Source organism: Podarcis gaigeae (genome assembly GCF_964106915.1).
Source record: "Podarcis gaigeae genome assembly, chromosome: 3".
NCBI classification, from domain to species: Eukaryota; Metazoa; Chordata; class Lepidosauria; order Squamata; family Lacertidae; genus Podarcis; species Podarcis gaigeae.
In genome coordinates this window covers 76,771,360-76,794,132 of record NC_139680.1, presented here as the reverse complement: position 1 = coordinate 76,794,132, position 22,773 = coordinate 76,771,360, and the positions used below count along the sequence as shown (strand labels likewise).

The 22,773-nt window shown below is 42.5% G+C and overlaps 1 protein-coding gene across 1 annotated transcript in view; it reads right to left on the bottom strand.

The window, feature by feature from the left end:
• The window catches only part of ACTN2 (actinin alpha 2), a 50,866-nt gene that overhangs the window by 1,767 nt on the left and 26,326 nt on the right, over nucleotides 1-22,773 (bottom strand). The window contains exons 12-19 of the mRNA XM_083732256.1: nucleotides 21,660-21,810; nucleotides 14,300-14,408; nucleotides 12,656-12,796; nucleotides 10,756-10,938; nucleotides 9,334-9,468; nucleotides 7,810-7,989; nucleotides 5,345-5,491; nucleotides 503-568 (exon numbers count right to left, since the gene is read on the bottom strand). Of these exons, the coding sequence (XP_083588382.1) occupies nucleotides 503-568; nucleotides 5,345-5,491; nucleotides 7,810-7,989; nucleotides 9,334-9,468; nucleotides 10,756-10,938; nucleotides 12,656-12,796; nucleotides 14,300-14,408; nucleotides 21,660-21,810 (1,112 nt within the window). The remainder of the gene's footprint in view (nucleotides 1-502; nucleotides 569-5,344; nucleotides 5,492-7,809; nucleotides 7,990-9,333; nucleotides 9,469-10,755; nucleotides 10,939-12,655; nucleotides 12,797-14,299; nucleotides 14,409-21,659; nucleotides 21,811-22,773) is intronic.

Sequence of the window (22,773 nt, the reverse complement as noted above, 5' to 3'; positions counted from 1 at the left end):
CCCCCATGCTCTTCTGGGGGTTCTCCTGACCACCCGAAACAGGTGGGGGCATGCAGAGGAGAAGACCAGGGAAGTCTCATTGCAACTCATTGTGCTGGCTCCTGCTCACACAAATTTTCAGTTGAATCAGGTCCCATGAAATTTTAAACAATCAGTTTATGGAGGTGCTTTGTTTTATTAAAAAAAAATTAAGTAAAAGATTTACGTTATCCAGAAAAGAAATAGAATATATTCTGGTGTATTTGTATGTCTTTGTGAACATAAAATTTATCTGTGGATAAATAATGTTTAAGTTAATGTCTATGTCCACAAAGGGATACAGATACATTTGTACATGGCTATAGGGGTGAAGAAACAAATAATAGGATTTGAGTAACTTGAGTTTGGCTGTGGGTGTTCTATGATAGCATCCATAATTCTGCTAGGGCACCTGTAGTGTAAAATGCTGTATCTGTAGCACGTGGAACACTTTAACAAATCAACTATATCTTAAAATTCATACCAGATCATAGCCCATGGAAATTAAGCAGGCTCTGAAGTCATCATGGTCCATAAGCCCATTCTTCTTCTGTTCATGGGAAGAAGTACACAGAACATATCAAGAAAGGTTTCACAAATCACAAGCAAGCAGTTCATCAAGATTCCCATGAAGTTAAAATTACCCCACCATCAATTGCATGATACACAGGGTGTTTCTTTGACGGACCAGTCCTACCATCAGTTGAAGAGAGGAAGAAGTAGATTACATGAAAGTAAACATCACTAGAAATAATGTCAGAAAAGGGCCAATGAGATGCAGCAAACAGAATCAAAGACGACAAAGTGGCAAGGGGAAAGGAAAGTTTAACACTGGAGTGGCAGACATTTAATTGTTTTTAACATTAGTGTTGTAACATCTGTCAAGAATTACAGTGCTTTTAAAGACTGATTTGTAATATAGGCATTATTGGCATGTTCCCCCAAAACTGATTTTTTGAGCAGAAAGTACTTATTTGTGGGACTTGGAATTATTTTATAGTTTTATTTGTTGGAGTGATGGTTTGTTTTGCATCGAGTTATTGGATTCCTTTGCCTGGGATCAGGATAAGTGGAATTAAAAGGTTGCATGTTTTACCCTGTGGTGGTTTTTTTTAAGCTCCACTGGAAGGCAATTATATTAATTAAAGTAAGACTATTAACTGCCGAGATCTAACTTTTAAATGAGACATTGATGTGGAGGTTACTTGAACTGATTGCCATAGTTTATTTTAGTATTTAGTTTGTTTTCCTGTATTCTTTCCACCTTTCCTAAACTGCAGAAGCAAGCTTTATGCCATGGATGGGGTAATAATAATATTTGTTTGTTTGTTTGTTTATACCCCAGCCACTCTGGGCAGCTTCCAACAAAATATTAAAATACAGTAGTTCATCAAACATTAAAAGCTTCCCTAAACAAGGTACCTATGACCTCCAGATCTTGTTGGACTACAGCTTCTAACATCCCTGACTGTTGGCCAAGCTAGCTGGGGCTGAGTTCAACAACATCTGGAAAGACACAAATCTCTCATATTTGCTTTAACTGCACTGGTACCCAGACTGCCAGATTGTCATGTCACGCAGGGGAACCACAGAAGAGAAGAAGGTACACAAAAAATTATTTTGGGTTATTAAATCAGACCATTGATCTATCTATCTCAGTACTATCAACACTGACTTTCAACAGTGTTTCAGATGCGACATTCCCAGCCCTATCTGAAGATGCCAGGGACTGAACCTGGGACGTTCTGCATGCAAAATGATCCCCTGCCACTGAACTGCAGGCCTTCCTTTACTGACCCAGAGAGCAGTGAGAGCAGTTAACGCTTTCTGCTTTACCAACGGAAATCACTTGCCTCTCCCATAACTGTTCATCCAAAAGGGCAAACCTGGATACCATATAGATAGATGACGATAGGGGAAGAGGGGTTCCTGCGGAAGTTCCATCAGGGAAGGACTGAGGTCTCTGACCACCAGTTGCTTATCCCTATCAAATATAAGCATAGTTACAGATAGGTAGCCGTGTTGGTCTGCCATAGTCAAAACAAAACAAAATTCCTTCCAGTAGCACCTTAAAGACCAACTAAGTCAGTTCTTGGTATGAGCTTTCGTGTGCATGCACACTTCTTCAGATACACATGATCTGAAGATGTGTATCTGAAGAAGTGTGCATGCACACGAAAGCTCATACCAAGAACTGACTTAGTTGGTCCTTAAGGTGCTACTGGAAGGAATTTTTTTTTGTTTTAAATATAAGCATGTAACAAAAATGAACTCAAAACAACTCTACTCTCCAATAGTAGGGTCCAATGGCATCTAGGGAATGGGGAGTTCTGATGCTCATTGCTTTGTGTCACAAGCAATTTATTCCAAAGGGGCTCAAAAAACACAAACAACTTTCCACAAGGTAATTTCAATTGTAATGGCTGTTGTATGGGGGGGGGGGGGGAAGAATTAGATTTCTATCCAAATTAGATAGAACTTATTTAACAATCATTAAATTATATACCAATGCCAAAATCATTGCCATAAGAAAAGGTATTTGGACAAATTACTAGCTAACAAAAGCACATTTATTGTCTGATTAAACAATGGTGTGAAAAGGTCTGTTCTCTCTGACAAACACACATGCATCCCTTCCAGCTATTACCACCTAATTTAAATGGAATAATCCCTAGAAAATCAGATCAAAGACATTAATAATTGGATCCAATATGCGCCAGCATTTAAACCATATTTATCAGGCAGGATCTTAATTTTATGGATCTTTACTGATTGTTTTTCACTGAATTAAACACAGCATTTCCTTTTATTTTTCTGCTTAAGTACATCATCCAATCAAAAGCACTTTTAGAAACAACAGAATTAATTAGCTCGAAAGCAATTTTCTTTTGCAGCTGTTTCTAAACAGGAAGAGTAATACATTCTAGGAGCTGCTTTTTTTTTTGCCAGGCATGAATAAGCACATGCATAAGAATGTTATAGAACTATGTCCGAGAGATGTGAGCCAGCTAGCCAAACACCACTTAATAATCTAACCCAGTGGTTTTCAACCAGTTTGTCACGGCACCCTGGGGTGCCTTGAAGGATGGCCAGGGGTGTGCAAGCAATACTGGCCTCTGTTCCTCTTTCATTCCCTCCCTCTTCTGATGCCCTCTCATGTCTCTGCCTCCCAAAGGCTTGTGTGGCTGTTTGTTGCAGCGGCCCTGGCTACAAGCTCCCCAGGCGAATGGTGCCTCTGGGGCTGGCCAAGGGGTGCTGGTTGCCAGAAGCTGAGGTGGCCTCAGAGTAAGCAAGCAAGCAGGCAAGGGAGCCCAGCCAGCCAGTCCGCCAGCCCTTCCTGTTGGGAATGGATAGAAAAGTGGGAGGCTGGGCAGGCAGGCAGATGCTGTACTGGCCTTCCTTGGGCTTGCTGTGTGCAAGGCCTGCCTGGGGCTGAAGGGGAGCCTTTCCACCATGCATGCCCGGCAGTGCTCCTTGCTGACACTGCTGCCTCCTAAGGTAAGACACCAGCCTCACACTGACCTTTGGCCACTCTCCGTTGGAGGCCACTCTCCTCTTCCCAGGCCCTTGTGGGGCAATGTGAGGAGGCACCTCTTTTGGGGGTAGTGGGTGGGAGTTCAGAGAACAGGGGCAGTGGCAGTGGCTGTCTGGAAGACTCCCAAGAAGAGTAGCTGATGGAACACTCCACAAGAAAGGGTGTTCAAGAAAGGGTGAGAGGCTGCTAGCTATGCAGGCAAGGGGTGACATAACTGGGTTCCTGAGCCCCACAGGCGTGTCACAGAAAGAATGGTGGTCGGTCAAGTGAGCCATGGACTCAAAAAGGTTCAAAACCTCTGATCTAAGCTATTAATCTGTGCAATTTCTGCTTGATTGGCCTTAGAGACAGGTGTCAACTACTTCAACCATCAATTAATCCCTTGGCATATTTCACATTATGCTTTGTGCAGCACCTAAACATGTGGTTGGTGGAAAACACAAATGAAGTCGTAGAAAAGGTAATAGGGTGCTGTCTGAAATTATGGATGAGTTCTAGGGGTGGTTGTTGGTGAGTCGTTGGAAGGTATTTAGCAATTCAGGAAGCTGGTATGGAACACTGGAACAGGAAGTACATGAAATCAATACAGAGAAGACGACCTTTAATTCAACTGGATTACAGACCCAGACCAAGCAGTTCAAGGATGGGAATGGATGCTTAGATTATGTCAGATAGATGACTAATATCTGGAAATACCTGCTAACTTCTGCAGCTGAAATCTAAACAGTCTATATTATTGAGGTCACTAGTATTTTGATTAGTTGGAAACTGGGAGTGAAAGTTACTTCCAGTTTCAAAGCCTGCAGAGGACTGGGGCTCTTTTTCAAATACAAATCCCAACATCCTTGTTCCCTGAACTTTTCCTCTGCCTCCCAGACTCAATTTGTATACATCTTACCAATTTATGCTTCAACATTTCAGCCTTCACTTCTTGATAAGGGAGCATAGGATCACATACACAGGGTATTCATCCACATCCCAAAATACTGAGATATAAAGTGGATTTCTTCAGTAATCCTGACTAAACCACATCATGCACACCCCTCATGCTTTGGAAGTATGTTTGAGGGTTTTGTGGGGTTATGCTGCATAGACCTGCCCCTGCAGCCACCACCTACTCCAGCCATGTTCTGGCCAAGATCATGTGGAAGAACACTATGTACATACATAGGTTGGTCTGCATATAGAACCCAGGCCCACCCAAAATACACCTGGAGGGAGCATGACTGGCATGAGCAGAGCAGTCCCACTTACACATTCTTTTGATGCACACAGGGGATTTGAATTAAGCTTTTTTCACAGCAATGGGGATGAGTGGAGTGGAGAAAGAAGACAGTGACTTGAGTACAAGGAGAGGAGTACTGCCAGGAAACAGGAGAGATGGGAACTATATCAAGGCTGTGTGGAGACGTCTCTGGAATGTTTATGCTTCTCTGGATGAGAAGCTCTGGTTGGCCAGGAGGAAAGGTAAAGGTAAAGGGACCCCTGACCATTAGGTCCAGTCGTGACCGACTCTGGGGTTGCGGTGCTCATCTCGCTTTATTGGCCGAGGGAGCCGGCGTACAGCTTCTGGGTCATGTGGCCAGGAGTAAGACATTCCAAATAGATTTGGGGTTGCCCTGAGTGGGCACTTCTTGGGTAGAAAAGAAGATGTGAATGCCAGTAGGGGCTTAGGGGAGGACTAAAGGAAGGCTTAATAAACAAACATTAAGACAGTAGCAGAGAAGCACACACATGCTTTCTGGCACACCAGTTTCAGGGTAAAAAAAGAAAGGAAATGGGCTACTGTACCCTGTCAAAGTGATTAAACGATGCTCTGAATTCATTCATTTGTTGCTGGGTGATTCCTTTGGCATCTCTTGTAAGAATCTGATTCTCAACTTCATTGATCGTTCGGGCAATGGTGGTCAGTAACAGCTCCCATCCAACACGAATATGCTGTGGCAGAGAAACCAGGATGCTTTAAAGACAGCCCAAGAGAAAACTGACTGGCAGATTGATTGAAACTATTGATAAGTAGAACTGCTACCAAATACATAAAAGAATGATAGGTCAGAGGAAACCTACTCTTAAACCAATTTGTATTCTGGTTTTCTATTTATCTGCATTTTCAATTAGCAACTGAATTTCAGACAATGTTTTGACAAGCTTATTTATGAACACCAGTTACTGGCTAATAAATATTGTAGAAATATTGCCGTAAACAACATTTCAGGATGAGGACTAACCTGGCAGATTCGGAAAGGCTATGATGGGTGACTGCTGGAGAGATCCACTGCTAGGAATATTTTGACTGTGAATAGACCAGCCTACTATTGTGGTCTAGCAGAAGTGACACAATCCCTAGGTTATATGATCAGAGGTGGAGTCAACAGCAGGGCCAGGGCACTACGACAGTTACACAGTGACCAAGGCTAATCATGGGGGTATATAAAACAAGATTCAGCATTTTATAGTATAGGGAGGTACAAGGTGTGCCCCTCAGGTAAGCAAATCCTCAGCTACAACAAGCCTATCCCTGATTTCATTATCAGTGAAATACAAGCTAGGCATGCTCTTCCTATGTCTTATTTTCAGATGTAAGATGGAGGTTGAGGACAGGAGGGTGGGGACAAAGAGGAGGGTGGGAGTCAGAAGTGAAAACAGGCTTGTGTGTGTGTTAAGTGTATGTGTGTTTGTGGTGTGTGCACTGAGGGTGTGTGAGGGTGTGCTGTGGGTGTTCATGTGATGTGTATGTGTGCGCACAAGAGAGTATGGGTTACCACAATCATTTGTTTTGGCCACACCCACTTTTGCTTTGGCCACACACCCCACAAACACGTGGAGGACTGGCCAAGGGACAATGTAACCCTCAAGCCCTAGTCTAGAAGGAATGGGGCACCATCCCTGCATTTTTCCATATCATGGTCAATGCTAGGGACTACTTTTCACAACTTCATTTGGTAAGGAAGCTATTCCATTCCTCCCATCGCAACTTTTGATATTCAGTCTTGCAGTGTGCCTGAGGTTTTCTAGAAGATGGGAGATGGAACCCAGCTTGGTGCTCATCTACATGATGAAGAAGACTCTCTGGAAGCAAGTATAGCAGTACTCTAGCATCTGCACTGGTTTCCTGTGGCTTTTAGGGAACAATTTAAGAGAACTGGGCATCCTCCAAATGACTGCTAAGGGGAGAAAGAGAAGTATTCTTAATGGCTGCCTATTTCTCAGCTCTGCTACTGCCTTCCTCTGGGAGTCTGACAAAACAGTAGCATCTTTTGAAGGCAGCTAAGCCCATTCTATTTTGCAAGCATTTAGTGGAGATAAATAGAGGGATATTTTAGTTGTTATTTTTCTACAAGACACAATCTTTTACGATCCCATTTCATAAATCCTGTTTTATTGTTGTTGTTTCCCGACGTGAGCCCTGAGGGATATTGGGTGAGATATAAATCAAATAAACAAATGATTTGTTGGGCTGTCTTTCTATTGTGAAATGCAAGAGCAAGTTCATGGTTCATTTTTTAAAATGCCACCCATTTAAAGAGTGAAGGGGTGAAAGCATTCCATTGCTATTTTTCCTGTGCAACTATCTACATTTAAGATCAGAAGCTGCCAAGGTACACAGCAACTTAATCTTCTTAAGCGGCTTGCAATAGGACAGATGTCTTATAGCAGAATTTTAAAAATGTAAGCGGCTTTCTATAGCGGAAAGCATTCCATAGCTGAACCAGCTTTAGAACTGAGGCAGCAAAAAAGCTACATGTTAAAGCTATGAGACAGGCACTTGCCATGAACTGACAAGATGGGCTTAGGCTAGGCACACTTCAGTCTCAGGTGTGCAGGATGGTGACACAGTTGAGCATTTAAATGTAGATCTGCCTCAATTACCAAAAGAGCGGCAGGTCCCTGTTTTTAATAGGGACATGAATTTGAGAAAAAGGACTGGGGAATAGTAAAGAGGCTGAGAGTTCTTCTCTGGGAGCCCACTCTGGGCTTAGTATGCTGTGTGAACCAAGCCACTATCTGTGAAGCTCATTGAACAGTCTAAAACATTATATAAACACTAAGTATTGTTCTATTGCAATGCACATTTTCCTGTTCTAGAACTGCATGAAAACACCCTTGATTTCTCATTTGAATTCACACAAGAATGCACCATAAATTTGTGACTATCACCGTGAAAATCATGCAAACAGCAGCAATGCTGCAGATAGGATACATAACTAAAGAATGTGCTATGTAACTAAATGGCATAGAAAGGTCTCAGCGGCTACCTCCATTGTATAATTGGTGTGCTTATTATCGAACACCAGGGCTTCTTGAATCAGTTGATGGTCTCCTTCTAGTTTGTCAATATTAAGTTTGTAATTTATGATATTGTGCTCAAACTGCTTTAATTGGTTCATCTGGTCCTCTAATGGCCCTGCTATGTCAACAGAGCTCCGGGCAATTTCCTGCCAAAGGGAGAGAGAGAGAGAGAGAGAGAGAGGGGGGGGGGGAAAATGTTAGTTTGCAAAATATATTTCTTCATGGTAAATACATTTTAAAGCAGCAGTAAACTTAATTTACAAAAATTACAAAGGGAGGTAGGAACACTCATATTTGTGCATTGGCATTGATAGGTATCTGTATATAATAATCAGACGTGTGGGGAAATGTTGGTCCTCCAGATGTCATTGGGCCATAGGCCATGCTAGGTGGGCTGATGGGAGTTGGAGTCCAACAACATCTGGAGAGCCACAGGTGCCCCACCCTTGAAGGTGACGCTTGTGGTTGTTACAGAAGATGGGTTACTGCCTAGTTCCTATTAGCTGAAAACCATACTGTCCAACTCAAAGAGTGGAAAGGTGTGCCTGCAGGAAGGATTTGACATTGTGGTCATGGTCCTGCTCACCCACCCTAGTAGCAATCAGCATGGAGATCACCCACAGATCTGGAACACAGAACACTTGCAAAACCCTTCATCTGGAAACACCCCAAATTGTGCATGCTCTACTTAGAAAGCTATTCCAAAATGTTTCTCCACCTGCACCACCCTCTTTGATGGTATGAAAGTGTTCACTTTTTTTTACTGTGAGGATGAGTCATAACACTATTATGACCTCAAGCAGCATGTAAAACATATACAGATCTTTCTTCTTCTGTTTCCGCTCCACATCTTCTCTTATGTACCTTGTCATTGTCTGTGTTCTGCATGTCAAATCCCTCTTGGTCTCCTTCTTTCAATCCTGTCTCCACACCATGCATTTAAAGCACTCTTAAACCATTTAAACAGGCATGGTTTCCTTCAAAGATTCTGAGAAGGGTGATTGTAACTGTAGCGCTACAAGGGGTTGCCTAACAACTCTCAGGACCCTGAACAAACTACAGTTCCCAGAATTCTTTGGGGGAAGCCACAACTATGTTTGGAACTGTACCCCCACCATTCAGTTGGGCTATGTACCTTTCCTTATGGAAGCACTCCTCAGTAGCAAAATTGCTCCACATCAACCACACTAGTCTCTCCTTCCCTGGACCTCCAATACAACAAGATTCTCCCCATAATGCCATTGTCAAATTCCCAGTTTTCTTGCTTTGCCCCTCTGACTTACACTGCCGGACTCACCCACCCCTGACAAGGAGTATCCCATTTTCTGTTCTGTATTTTCTGGCACTTAAAAAAAGATAGTAAGATTATAACTGATAGCGAGGAAAAGTAACTGTTCGTTAGTTTAGCACCTGTGGAGTGATGGAACCTTTGACATTCTGCATACACCTCTAAGGGAACAGTGAAAGCTGCACATCTTAGTCAGAATTACCTCCATCTTGGTTTGGATCCAGGGTCCAATGACATTGGCCTGAGCAGCAAACTGGCGACGCAGGCGTTCATTTGCATGCTGGCGGGCCAGCTCCTCTTGCAGTGATTGATCCCTTACTGGGACAAGCTGTTTTACCTGCCAATATGCAAAACTGAGTTGGTATGTACGAAGTCAGATGCTGAAACATAAGAGGACTGGGGGCAGGAGGCTACAAATGCATGTAGCCAATCGTATTGAAATCACTGACCTTGCTAAAACCATATCAATGTCAATCCTGAAATCTTCTTGGTGCTACCCTTTGATCAGTGGTTCCCAACCTGTTTTTGGCCATGCCCCACTCAAGCATCTCTAAAATCCTGATGCCCCCCCCCCCCCCGACATATAATTCTTTGTATTCGAAAAGTGAACTCCTATTCACGGGGAGGAAGCCTAAAAGGCTATTAACTGTTAACAACTCATTATCAAATTGCCCCCCCCCCATAGGGGGGTGCCCCACATTGGGAACCACGGCCTTAGATATTTTCACACATGAAGAAAGTAGTTTTAGGAAAGAATGACCCTTTCCACCCTTTCTTTCTTTTTTTTTTACGTAATACAGAGAAAAGGGGAAATGGGATTTCTGGAATCTGCTGCCTAAACTGACAGCTTCACCTTGTCTTATCGCTTTCACTCTTCCCACTGAATGCTTTGCACCAACTGCAGCCATAGTAGGTGTGGTGGCAGCAGCCTATTGTCGAGGACCATTTAGCACAGTCGTTTTTTTTATTAAATAAATGCTTCTACCATCTGTTATCCAAGTCCAGAAGTCTGGCTTTCACATTTTGCTTCAGTAGCCCAAATGTAATATTTTACTTCAAGGAAAAAATTTCTACTGTGAGCATATTGCAATTACCATGTGAAATGCAGGTGCAAACAAATATTGGCTTGTATCTACGATATTTTTGGTGACAGCAGTACAACCTCTCTCACTATCACTGCTGTTTTGTGAATTCTTACTTTTAATCCCCCCCCCCTTTTTTAAATTTCCTTAGTGTGTTATTCTCTCAGTATTAGGGGTTTTTTAAGTTTTGAAAAGCAGCAAGAGCAGTCTTTGCTCCGATACATCCCTGCCATTTCAAGCCCTTTTCTTGAAATGTTTTTAAAACCAATATCAGAAACACTAATCGTAATCTGGCTGTGTGTCTCACTGCTGTCCCTCCTTACCTGCAAAGCCATCCCCACAACAGACACCCATAATTATTTAAAAGAGCAAACAGCTTCATACATAGCTATAACACCCACTCCAATCCTTTTTACTTGCTTCAGACCAACAGTAAAAGTACAACATTCCATTTTCAGGGTGGGATATTACCCCACCTGTATGGAACATTTTCACTACACTTCCATTAACTATAAACTAAATTATTTTTCTGCTTACAGTACCTTATCCCATTTGGTACGGATCTCATCCAGAGTGACAGTGGAGTAAGGGTTGTTAGGACTTATCCTGAGGCTGTAACTGTTAATCACTTTTTCCACTTCATTGTGGATTGATACAATAGCTTGCCTTTCACCATCTGCCTCAGGCAAAGTGGCCTTAAACTGTTCGTGGGCAGTGATCAAACTCTGAAATCAGAAACAGAGGAGTAAATGAAAGGATAGATACAGTTGCATTGCCAGCTATATGGCCCTGTGTCACATTCCCTCTCCCATCTCAGTATGTATGCAAATATAAGCAAGGTTGCATAGCTGATAAATTCCACAGACTCAATGTAAAGCCACCACTTCATCATTATTGGTAAGACAGGCAAGAGGAGGCCCAGAGCTGAACACTGAGGGGTTAACTACATATTACACAGAAATGCATGTAACAGAGTCCTGATTTCCCCCTTGTAAGAGGAAAAGCAGCTTGGGGGAGATTCTGAGTAGAGTTGTTTAAAACACATGTTATGAACCTTCCAAGGCAAAAATAATTATTGGGAAACTACTTGAAGTAAAAGCAAACAAACAACAACAAAACAGCAGGCAGAGAAAGTGTTAAGAATCCCTGAAACTGGGGGCACTTGTGTGTTGAATAGGGTTGTCATATTTCAAAGAGTGAAAATCCATACAGAAAAGTTGAGCTTTTCTTAGTTTTGCCCAAATTTGGCAAATTAGCATGTTGTTGAGCTATTTTTAAAGAAAACCACCAAAGACATTGCGATACATCTGAATTTTCCCATATTCCGGCTATGTCTGGGAAACACATACATAACATTTAATTAGCACATCAGTACACTGGTGCATGAAAACTAACTGTATGGGCATGAATGTAAGGGAGTTACAGTACTTGTGGCCATGATTGATTGTTCTAAGTTGTTCATCTCAAACTAAGAAGTTCTGCAGAAAATATTTTCAAGGGAAAGTTAACTAACTTACCCAGAACTCTCAAAAAGACAGCCCTAGCAATTAGTAAAAAATAAAAATAAAAAAATCATATATCCATTACTGGTAATGGGGGTGGCCTTGTCAGGAAGCTGCCACACCCCACACCCCAGGAGAGGGCCCACTGAACCCCAAGAGCCTCTTCCTCCTTGCATGCTGCTTGTGAGCATGCAAGCGGTGGCAAGAATGAGGAGATGGAACAGTGTCCCACACTGTCCCTCTGAGCATTTGTGTGGATTAGGCCACAGGGAGGGAGTCAAAAAATGTACAGTGGATGCAGTTTAATTCAGAGAGGGAGGCCAGCTGAGGCCCAAAAATCTGGAGCTGGTGTTAGACGGAGTTCTCTCCCAAATGCTGAAAGGCCAGCCAAATAGCACACTTAGCTGATGATTAGGTCTGTGCTGATCTCACAGTCTGTGCTGGCTCCATGCACAGAAGAAAAGAGGACGTCCTGTACTAAGCATTATATTGAGGCTTGCCTGATGGCAGAAGTGCTGCATTTACAAATTTGGAAATGGTCCCTCCACTCAGTTACAATGACCTCCCCCTGGGCAGAGAAGGATGAGGATATATCTGTGCAACATGGGAAATAATGAAATGAGCAGGACTGAATTCAAATCTCCCTGATCCAGGTCTGGCAGTCTAGTCATTCCAAAATAGTATCTCTTGCCTATCTGCACCCCATCACCACCATAAGATCCTGAGGATGCACGTGTCAGGATGAATGTGCCTAGTCTTTGCACATTTATAAAATTCATAACTCGGGATTTTTTTCTTCTTCTAACACACAGATAAGGACAAGCAATATTTGAAGCGTCTTTTAATAGGGCTGCAATAGTATAGGCGCTTTCTTCACAGTGAAAAGGGAACATCTTCACTTCTCTAGGCTCACAATGAAAAATAAGAATAATATTATTACCTGGATCTCCTCTATGCTATGAACAATAAACATGTCTTGCAAGTCTTCCATTGCACCTTCCATCCAGTTGTTGAACGGAGCAGCTCTCTTAGCAAACTCCAGGTGAAGCTGGTCAATTGTTTCCAACAATTTCTCTGTCCTCTGTGAAGTAAACATACAGAAACGGACAAAATGAGAAGTGTACACTCACTTTGGCTTACAGTTTGGATAGGCTCTGCAACCTTTTAAAAACACTACCAAAGTTAAAGGAAGTTCTGAGTGTACACAGGTAAAGGAAAGCAAAAGGGATTCCTGGGTGGTGTAGTGGTTAAGAGTGGTGGACTCGTAATCTGGTGAACCAGGTTCGATTCCCTGCTCTTCCACATGCAGCTGCTGGGTGACCTTGGGCTAGTCACACTTCTCTGAAGTCTCTCAGCCCCACTCACCTCACAGAGTGTTTGTTGTGGGGGAAGAAGGGAAAGGAGAATGTTAGCCACTTTGAGACTCCTTCGGGTAGTGATAAAGCGGGATATCAAATCCAAACTCTTCTCTTCTTCTTGGGAGGTCATTGCTGACTGTGTCACCACCAGTGCTACTGGATTTGGCTGCTGTGTGTGCTGTGATTCAGAGGTTTGCACTGGAAGCATGTTCACATCATTCTGAGTTCACTGACTCCTTCCACGTATCAGCATTGCCACTTGCCCTTCTCCTCACTGGTGACCTTGGCTATGTTTCCAGAGATGCTGGAGGCATGTCTCTTTCTTTTTAAGGTTTTCTTTTTGTTTGTGTGTTGTGTGCTTTCTCCTTCATTCCTATGCTGAGTAGGCATGGATGTGGCAGCCATTCCCCCCACTCCCCCAGCACAAGGGGCATATAGGATTGGGAAGAGCCCTAGTTCAGCGGCAGAATACATGTTCTGCTTTGCATGCAAACGGATCCAGGTTCAATCCCCAGCATCTCCTGGCCGGACTGGAAATGGCCCTCTTCTGAAAACCCAGAGAACCACTGTGAGTCATCACAGAGAATACAGAGCAAGATGCACCAATTGTCTGACTCGATATATTGAATCACTGAATTTTAGTGTTGGAAGGTACCATGCGGGTCATCTAGTTCAACCCCTGCAATATGGGGATATTTTGCCCAACGTGGGGCTCGAACAACCCTGATGGTAATGTTCTCAGGCTCTATCAACTGAGTGGTGACAGCTGCCTGCATTCCTGTACTAATATGCAGTTGATTTTTTAGGTGTGTTGATTCTGTGTTTTCATTGTACTCTGAAAATGATCATTAGCAGCTTTATGATCCAGAAATGGTGGGGGAAAGGATACAGATTAGTTAAACTAACTCAGTCGTGAATTGTAAAAAGAAATTCGCACCATGCCATGCACCAGCTTTCCAAAGGGTGGTGCTAGAAGCATCCCCTCAACTCTAACATCCACTTGCGTAATTTCTTTTGACAGTAATGCGGGGACAAGTCTTTTATAAGCAAGTCAGCCTTCCCCACCCCCCACCCCCCACATACATAACCAAAGAAGAAGACGAAGTTAAGGGTAATGCATCACCATAGAAAATGTTCATTCCGCATCACTCAGTAGTCTACCACAATCTGTTAAAAACCCTCAGCCAGCCTGAGAAATCCGAGCTGCTCCTTGATGTCAGGTTTACCTCCAATGCTTCTCTCCTCTTCTGAGTGAGTGTTCCCAGCCTGTCCCACTGATCACATATCTTCTGGCACCGATCATTGACACTTGCAGCATCATGGTAGTCCAGTTCACTAAAAGAAAAGGACCGCCGTCATTAAGAACCAACAAAAGCAGGGAATGTGGTGACCACGCACCAAGACATGACCACACATTCTTATTCTTATTCTTACTACTACTACTACAGTGATACCTTGGTTTACAACCATAATCCGTTCCGGAGGTATGGTTGTAAACCAAAACAGGTTGTAACCCAAGGTGCGCTTTCGCCAATGGGGCCTCCTAAAAAAAGATGGTTGTAATCCAAAAAAGGGACACACACTTCAGGGTTTGACGTGGATGTAATCCAAAATGGTTGTAATCCAAAACGGTTGCAAACCAAGGAACCACTGTACTAATGATTAGATTGATACCCTGCACTTTCCTCCAAAGAAACCCATGGTGCCATGACATACCACCTGCAGCAAGCTTCCACAGAAGCAGTGGCTGCAGATGTATAACATGTTACATTTACTTTTCTGGTTTTTCACAGCAGGGAAAACTGGATCAAATGGCAGGGGGGAACCTGGCATGGGCTGACACTGTGATGATGACATTAATGTCCAGCGGACGTTGCAAAAAACTTGTGAGCATGAGCAGCACCAGTTCCACCATCATCTCCCGCCTAGGATAGTGCTTTTGAAACCTGTTTGCCTTGGAGGTCTGTCGTTTGAGAAAGTGGGGGAAGAGTCTAAAGCCCCTGGAGTTCATGGAACAAGTTTCATGGTTACTTGGATCCTACCCCTGATTTCTGAAGTTTGAGACAAGACTTTATCTAGACCAGTTTTCTGCCAGATTAGCTGAGCGATTCTAGTGAGAGCCAATACATGCACTTTATCCTCAAGCTAGTTGACTTTTATGACTGGCTCATCATATGCTGCATTTAGCTTTTGGCTGCTACCAGCATGCTCTCTGCATGCCATTATCTAACACAGACATTGTTATGGTGTGAGTACATCCATACCAATTTGAAATTTAATCTAACAGGAGAACCCCCTTTAAAATCCAGACAAGGAAAGGGGTGTTTGATTTCCTACACCTGAAAGGGGGAATTCTTACACTATATTACAGTGAGCTTTAAGTCAGGGCAAAGAGTTTCATATGAATAAACAATAAACACAAGAACTGGCTGGACTTCTGCTTGTGCAATGGAACTTCACCTTCCTCTCCTACCTCTGTCAGAACCCCAAAAACCTTCTCTGGGAGGTTCCTCAGCCATATTTTGAGGGTGCACAGAGGGCTGCAGAAGGGGGTGTGTGTAAAGTCAATTGCATGAGCAGAAGTCTATTCTGCTCACACACAGATAACATTGGATACAACCCACTGTGCCTTGCCATGATTGGCCTCTTAAAGGGACAGAGCTGGATAAAACAGGTCACTGATTCCCAGTAGCGTTAATCAAATGAAAGAAGCCACTATTTTATCTGTGTTACACACACTAATGGAAGACACTACTGGTAGAGGTCAAAGCAAACACTTACATTCTCTATATGAGAACATTGGACCAGTATAATTTTATTTCTATGTGAGTGGAAAGAGATGTCCTAGCAGTATTCAGAATATGATAAATGTGTAAGCAAGTACTGTATGAGATAAATTCCAAAGGGAGCATATGTAAACCCTTATAACAAATAAGCAGTGCTTAGGACTATGAGTCAATTGGCTATTAGTATTCAATGTATTAGTATTCAATTGGTTTAGGTTATAAATGGGGAATCCACTGCTTCATCCCTTCACGATTTTGAATGGCTTTGCAACTGAAGTGTTGTCACTCACACTGTTGTTGTTTAGTCGTTTAGTCGTGTCCGACTCTTCGTGACCCCATGGACCAGAGAACGCCAGGCACCTCTGTCCTCCACTGCCTCCCGCAGTTTGGTCAAACTCATGCTGGTAACCTCGAAAACACTATCCAACCATCTCGTCCTCTGCCGTCCCCTTCTCCTTGTGCCCTCCATCTTTCCCAACATCAGGGTCTTCTCCAGGGAGTCTTCTCTTCTCATGAGGTGGCCAAAGTACTGGAGCCTCAGCTTCACAATCTGTCCTTCCAGTGAGCACTCAGGGTTGATTTCCTTCAGTATGGAGAGGTTTGATCTTCTTGCAGTCCATGGGACTCTCAAGTCTCCTCCAGCACCATAATTCAAAAGCATCAATTCTTCGGCGATCAGCCTTCTTTATGGTCCAGCTCTCACTTCCATACATCACTACTGGGAAAACCATAGCTTTAACTATACGAACCTTTGTTGGCAAGGTGATGTCTCTACTTCTCAAGATGCTGTCTAGGCCTGTCATTGCCCTTCTCCCAAGAAGCAGGCGTCTTTTAATTTCGTGGCTGCTGTCACCATCTGCAGTGATCATTGAGCCCAAGAAAGTAAAATCTCTCACTACCTCCATTTCTTCCCCTTCTATTTGCCAGGAGGTGATGGGACCAGTGGCCATGATCTTCGTTTTTTTGATGTTGAGCTTCAGACCATATTTTGCACTCTCCTCTTTCACCCTCATTAAAAGGTTCTTTAATTCCTCCTCACTTTCTGCCATCAAGGTTGTGTCATCTGCATATCTGAGGTTGTTGATATTTCTTCCGGCAATCTTAATTCCGGCTAGGGATTCATCCAGCCCAGCCTTTCGCATGATGAATTCTGCATATAAGTTAAATAAGCAGGGAGACAAAATACAGCCTTGCCGTACTCCTTTCCCAATTTTGAACCAATCAGTTGTTCCATATCCAGTTCTAACTGTAGCTTCTTGTCCCACATAGAGATTTCTCAGGAGACAGATGAGGTGATCTGGCACTCCCATTTCTTTAAGAACTTGCCATAGTTTGCCGTGGTCGACACAGTCAAAGGCTTTTGCATAGTCAATGAAGCAGAAGTAGATGTCTTTCTGGAACTCTCTAGCTTTCTCCATAATCCAGCGCATGTTTGCAATTTGGTCTCTGGTTCCTCTGCCTCTTCTAAATCCAGCTTGCACTTCTGGGAGTTCTCAGTCCACATACTGCTTGAGCCTTCCTTATAGAATTTTAAGCATAACCTTGCTAGCGTGTGAAATGAGTGCAATTGTGCGGTAGTTGGAGCATTCTTTGGCACTGCCCTTCTTTGGGATTGGGATGTAGACTGATCTTCTCCAATCTTCTGGCCACTGCTGAGTTTTCCAAACTTGCTGGCATATTGAGTGTAGCACCTTAACAGCATCATCTTTTAAAATTTTAAATAGTTCAGCTGGAATACCATCACTTCCACTGGCCTTGTTATTTGCAGTGCTTTCTAAGGCCCATTTGACTTCACTTTCCAGGATGTCTGGCTCAAGGTCAGCAACCACACTACCTGGGGTATACGAGACATCCATTTCTTTCTGGTATAATTCCTCTGTGTATTCTTGCCACCTCTTCTTGATGTCTTCTGCTTCTGTTAGGTCCTTTCCACTTTTGTCCTTTATTATGGAAATCTTTGTATGAAATGTTCCTTTCATATCTCCAATTTTCTTGAACAGATCTCTGGTTCTTCCCATTCTATTGCTTTCCTCTATTTCTTTGCATTGCTCGTTTAAGAAGGTCTTCTTGTCTCTCCTTGCTATTCTTTGGAAATCTGCATTCAATTTCCTGTATCTTTCACCATCTCCCTCGCATTTTGCTTGCCTTCTCTCCCCCGCTATTTGTAAGGCCTCATTGGACAGCCACTTTGCTTTCTTGCATTTCCTTTTCATTGGGATGGTTTTCGTTGCTGCCTCCTGTATAATGTTACGAGCCTCCATCCATAGTTCTTCAGGCATTCTGTCCACCATATCTAAATCCTTAAACCTGTTCCTCACTTCCACTGTGTATTCATAAGGGATTTGACTTAGATTGTATCTTACCGGCCCAGTGGTTTTTCCTACTTTCTTCAGTTTAAGCTTGAATTTTGCTATAAGAAGCTGATGATCTGAGCCACAGTCAGCTCCAGGTCTTGTTTTTGCTGACTGTATAGAGCTTCTCCATCTTTGGCTGCAGAGAATATAATCAATCTGATTTCGATGCTGCCCATCTGGTGATGTCCATGTGTAGAGTCGTCTCTTGTGTTGTTGGAAAAGCGTGTTTGTGATGACCAGCTTGTTCTCTTGACAGAACTCTATTAGCCTTTGCCCTGCTTCGTTTTGATCTCCAAGGCCAAACTTGCCAGTTGTTCCTTTTATCTCTTGACTCCCTACTTTAGCATTCCAATCCCCTATAATGAGAAGAACATCCTTCTTTGGTGTCACTTCTATAAGGTCTTGTAAGTCTTCATAGAATTGGTCAATTTCAGTTTCTTCAGCACAAGTAGTTGGTGCATAAACTTGGATTACTGTGATGTTAAAAGGTCTGCCTTGGATTCGTATCGAGATCATTCTATCATTTTTGAGACTGCATCCCAGTACAGCTTTCGCCACTCTTTTGTTGACTATGAGGGCCACTCCATTTCTTTTACGGGTTTCTTGCCCACAGTAGTAGATATGATGGTCATCCGAACTGAATTCACCCATTCCCGTCCATTTTAGTTCACTGATGCCCAGGATGTCAATATTTATTCTTGCCATCTCATTTTTGACCACCTCCAACTTACCCAGGTTCATGGTTCTTACATTCCAGGTTCCTATGCAATATTTTTCTTTACAGCATTGGACTTTCCTTTCGCTTCCAGGCATATCCGCAACTGAGCGTCCTTTCGGCTTTGGCCCAGCCGCTTCATCAGCTCTGGATCTACTTGTACTTGCCCTCCGCTCTTCCCCAGTAGCATGTTGGACGCCTTCCGACCTGAGGGGCTCATCTTCCAGCATCATATCTTTTATATGCCTGTTGTCTTTGTCCATGGAGTTTTCTTGGCAGGGATACTGGAGTGGCTTGCCGGTTCCTCCTCCAGGTGGATCACGTTTGGTCAAAACTCTCCACTATGACCTGTTCATCTTGGGTGCCCTGCTCGGCATAGTTCATAGCTTCTCTGAGTTCTTCAAGTCCCTTCGCCACGGCAAGGCAGTGATCCATGAAGGGGTGTCACTCACACACTGTATACTATTTCTGGGACTACACACTCTGGCAGTCAATAGTGGTTGTGAGTTGAAGTAGTCTTGCTCACATACACATGCATGCAGGATGTAGCCAGACACCCATCGGTCAACAAGCTTTTAAGAACTTTAACCTTTATGCTCTTAGCAGCTCTCAGCTGCTAAGAGAAAATGGTTGAGCTGACACTGAACTGTAAGCAGTGTAGCTCAAGGTCACACACTCCAATTGTTCTCCAAAAATAGCAACCTTGCACTGCCAAGAGATGAAGACCAGAAAATATGGAGCCATGCCGACCCAGAAAGCAGAAAGGGAATAATTATCTCTCTGAAGGCCTGATTCAGTAACCAGCAGAGCTAATTGAAAAGCTATAATCAACATCATGTCCCAAGTTTCTTAGACAACCCATCTTTCTAAGAACCATTTCCAGAGAGGAAGACTTACTTTTTTATATCTCTAATCTGCTATTCTGTGAAAACTGTTTTGGGAAATGATAAAAAGGCTAGTTTAAGTGGAACTAAATTCTTGTAGCAATGACTGATTTGCCACTGATATTTAGCACTGATATTTAGTACATGGGGAAAGAAGAGCTAGGTCAGGTTGCAATATCCTATTCACTTACTTTAAATTAAGACCCACTGAAATCAGCAGCAATGATTAATTCTGATAAATTGTGCTATTCTTCCCAAGTACTATTTGTCTATATGCAGATGAAATGAATAAACGATTGAACGGTAACAGGAACCATGGAACAATTCAAAACAACTGTAATGGGTCCATTTCCTTTGAAAAGCATTCAGAATCTTCAATTAGTGCAAAATGCTAGAGCCAGGAGCTTGATGTTTTGAATTCATCGTGATGGTTCTACTTGATTTGCACTGCCTGCCAATTATTTTCCAGGCTCAGTTCAAGGTGTTGGTCTTAAGCTTTAAAGCCCTTACTCGTTTAGGACCTGGGTGTGTTAGGATCTGTCTTTTCCTATATTTTTCTCCCCACACCATCTTATCTTGGGCCATGCCCCAAATCCTCTGACCTCAGAACGTGAAGCTGATGTCTGCTGTGGATCGGGCCTTGTGCCATGAAGTTCACCAGCCCTATCACTAGACTGCTTCAGGCAGTTGATGAAAGGCCTTTGGCTAACTCTGCCATTTTTTCTGCATCGGTTCTATATTACTTATTGTGCTGCTAGAACTGGTTAAAGCTGATTGGATATTGTTAATTTATACATTTAAATATGCATTGGGATGTTTTAGGGATTGTGGTCACTTTACATTGTGTTTATTACCACCTGCAGGTCTTCAGTTTCCTTGGAGAAATAGTTAATGCAGACATTTTTAAAATAAAAAAGCGAATTCAACCTTTCTAAGTCCCACTGACCTTTGAAATCAGAATATGTTAAAAATGTTTCTTGTTGAAATCAATGGGGCATAACACAAGTGTAACAAGCGATGAAAAAGAGCAAATGAACACAAGAATAAAAATATGCACAGCTTGTATTAATGATCAACAAGACCAAAAAAAAATACATGTCCTAATCAGAGAACTCCATTATTCATGTACATAGGTTTACAGATTGACACTGTAGGTGGTATTCAACTTAGATTTGCTCACAACAGACCACTTTAAATTAATGAACCTCCTATTGTCATGGTCATTATTTTAAATAGGTGTACTCTGAGTAAAATTAAGTTGAATACTTCTCCATGCTTTTCTGGTGACCTTATTTATTTACAACTCCCTATATCACATCACAAGTGGCATTTTATATTTGTGCAAGCTTGACTATGACATAGGAGAGAGAAATTTGGGAGTGCCAGGGCGATGGTATTAAAAAGGGCATTGATTATGTCTACAAACCTATTTGACAGCAAGGGATCTCTTTGCAAACAATACATTATTTTTAAATTTGTATATCTATATTTAACATTGCTAAACACACATAAAGCAACAAACCTCTTTCAAACTTCTGTATGGCTCTTTCTCCCTTTGGCATCCCTCAAGCAAAACATGTAAAATCAGAAATGACATTTCACATGTCAGAGTTACTGATGAGGAAGAGGACAGAAAAGAAGGTTTGTTATTAGCCTTTGCCCTGCAAAGGCTCTTTTATTTTTAGTTTGGGAAGAAATAAGAAAGGTTTTCAACGAGGAGGCCAAGATAATAACACTTACAAAGCTATCTGTGGAATTCTTACATTGTACCTATGACACTATCGAATTTATTGGAAAGAGTTTATCGGGTAAATGTCAGCAGCTGCGTGCCTCTAAATGGAACATACTTCAGCTCTTGGGCTATGGCAGCGATCTGTTCCACTCTGTCCTGGTGAGCAGCCAAGTCACTCTCAAAAGCCTCATGTTTCCTCAACAAAGCACGGATCTCTGTCAGAGTCGCAGCTTCATAATCCTTTTGCTGCAGAATCTGCTCTTTGCCTGGCAGGAGGAAAGAAAATCCAAAACCATTTATGTTTCTCATTAGGAAAGCTGATTGCTAATGGCTCAAGTACACAGAGAAGCAGACCTTTGAAATCTGCTCTTCTTTGAATTTTGCAATGTAGTTTTCCAACCAAATAAAGTGTAAAGAATGTATACATTAGGGGGAGGCTTGCATAAAAATGCATATACAGTATTGGTGAAAATAGCATTAAAAATACCGGTTCATTATATAGGGAAGGTCAGTTTGTAAAAATGTGTAATTTAGGGGAAATTGTACATAAATCTTCATGAGAGCCGTTTCGTTAAAAAATAAATAAATCACAGGCAGAAATGTGGAAAACCTAAAAGAAGGAGAAATGAGAAACTTAAGAGAAACTCAAACTGATAGATTTCTCCATCTCTATATGTCTTGTGAATGATCCAACTGAACACATCTTACCAGTCATGTTTGAATAGGTGCTTGATAAACCTTCTGTTTCTCTGGCTTCTACAAAAATCAGGAGGAGTATCAAACCAAATATATGCCTAGCAGGCTGCACCCCCCCCCCACCCCCTTGACAGGTCAAAGTTTTCACAGGCCAGACACATATGGAAATGTTGCCTCGCCAGCACCTTTTAACATCTTCCATCCTTAGTTTGGTAGTATCAACTTGCAAAAGTGGGTAGTTTCTGCAGACTTGTAAAATAGCTCTTGCTCTCTACGACCGCTTTGAACATGCAATATACAGAAAAACTGGGGGCTTTGGATAATGTCACTGTCTGTCTAGGGAAAGGTGGGAACAGGTAAAAATGCCTGAATTTTAAGGCACGCTATTCTTGGACAGGAACATTCACAGTAGGAAATTTTCCTGTCCTCTCCCCCACATCATACGGAAAAGCCTCTCCAAAGGGTTAGCTGAACACCAGGAACCTGTTGAGTGAGGAGGAAATCAGGCAAACCCAGGAGGAGATCTGTCCAAT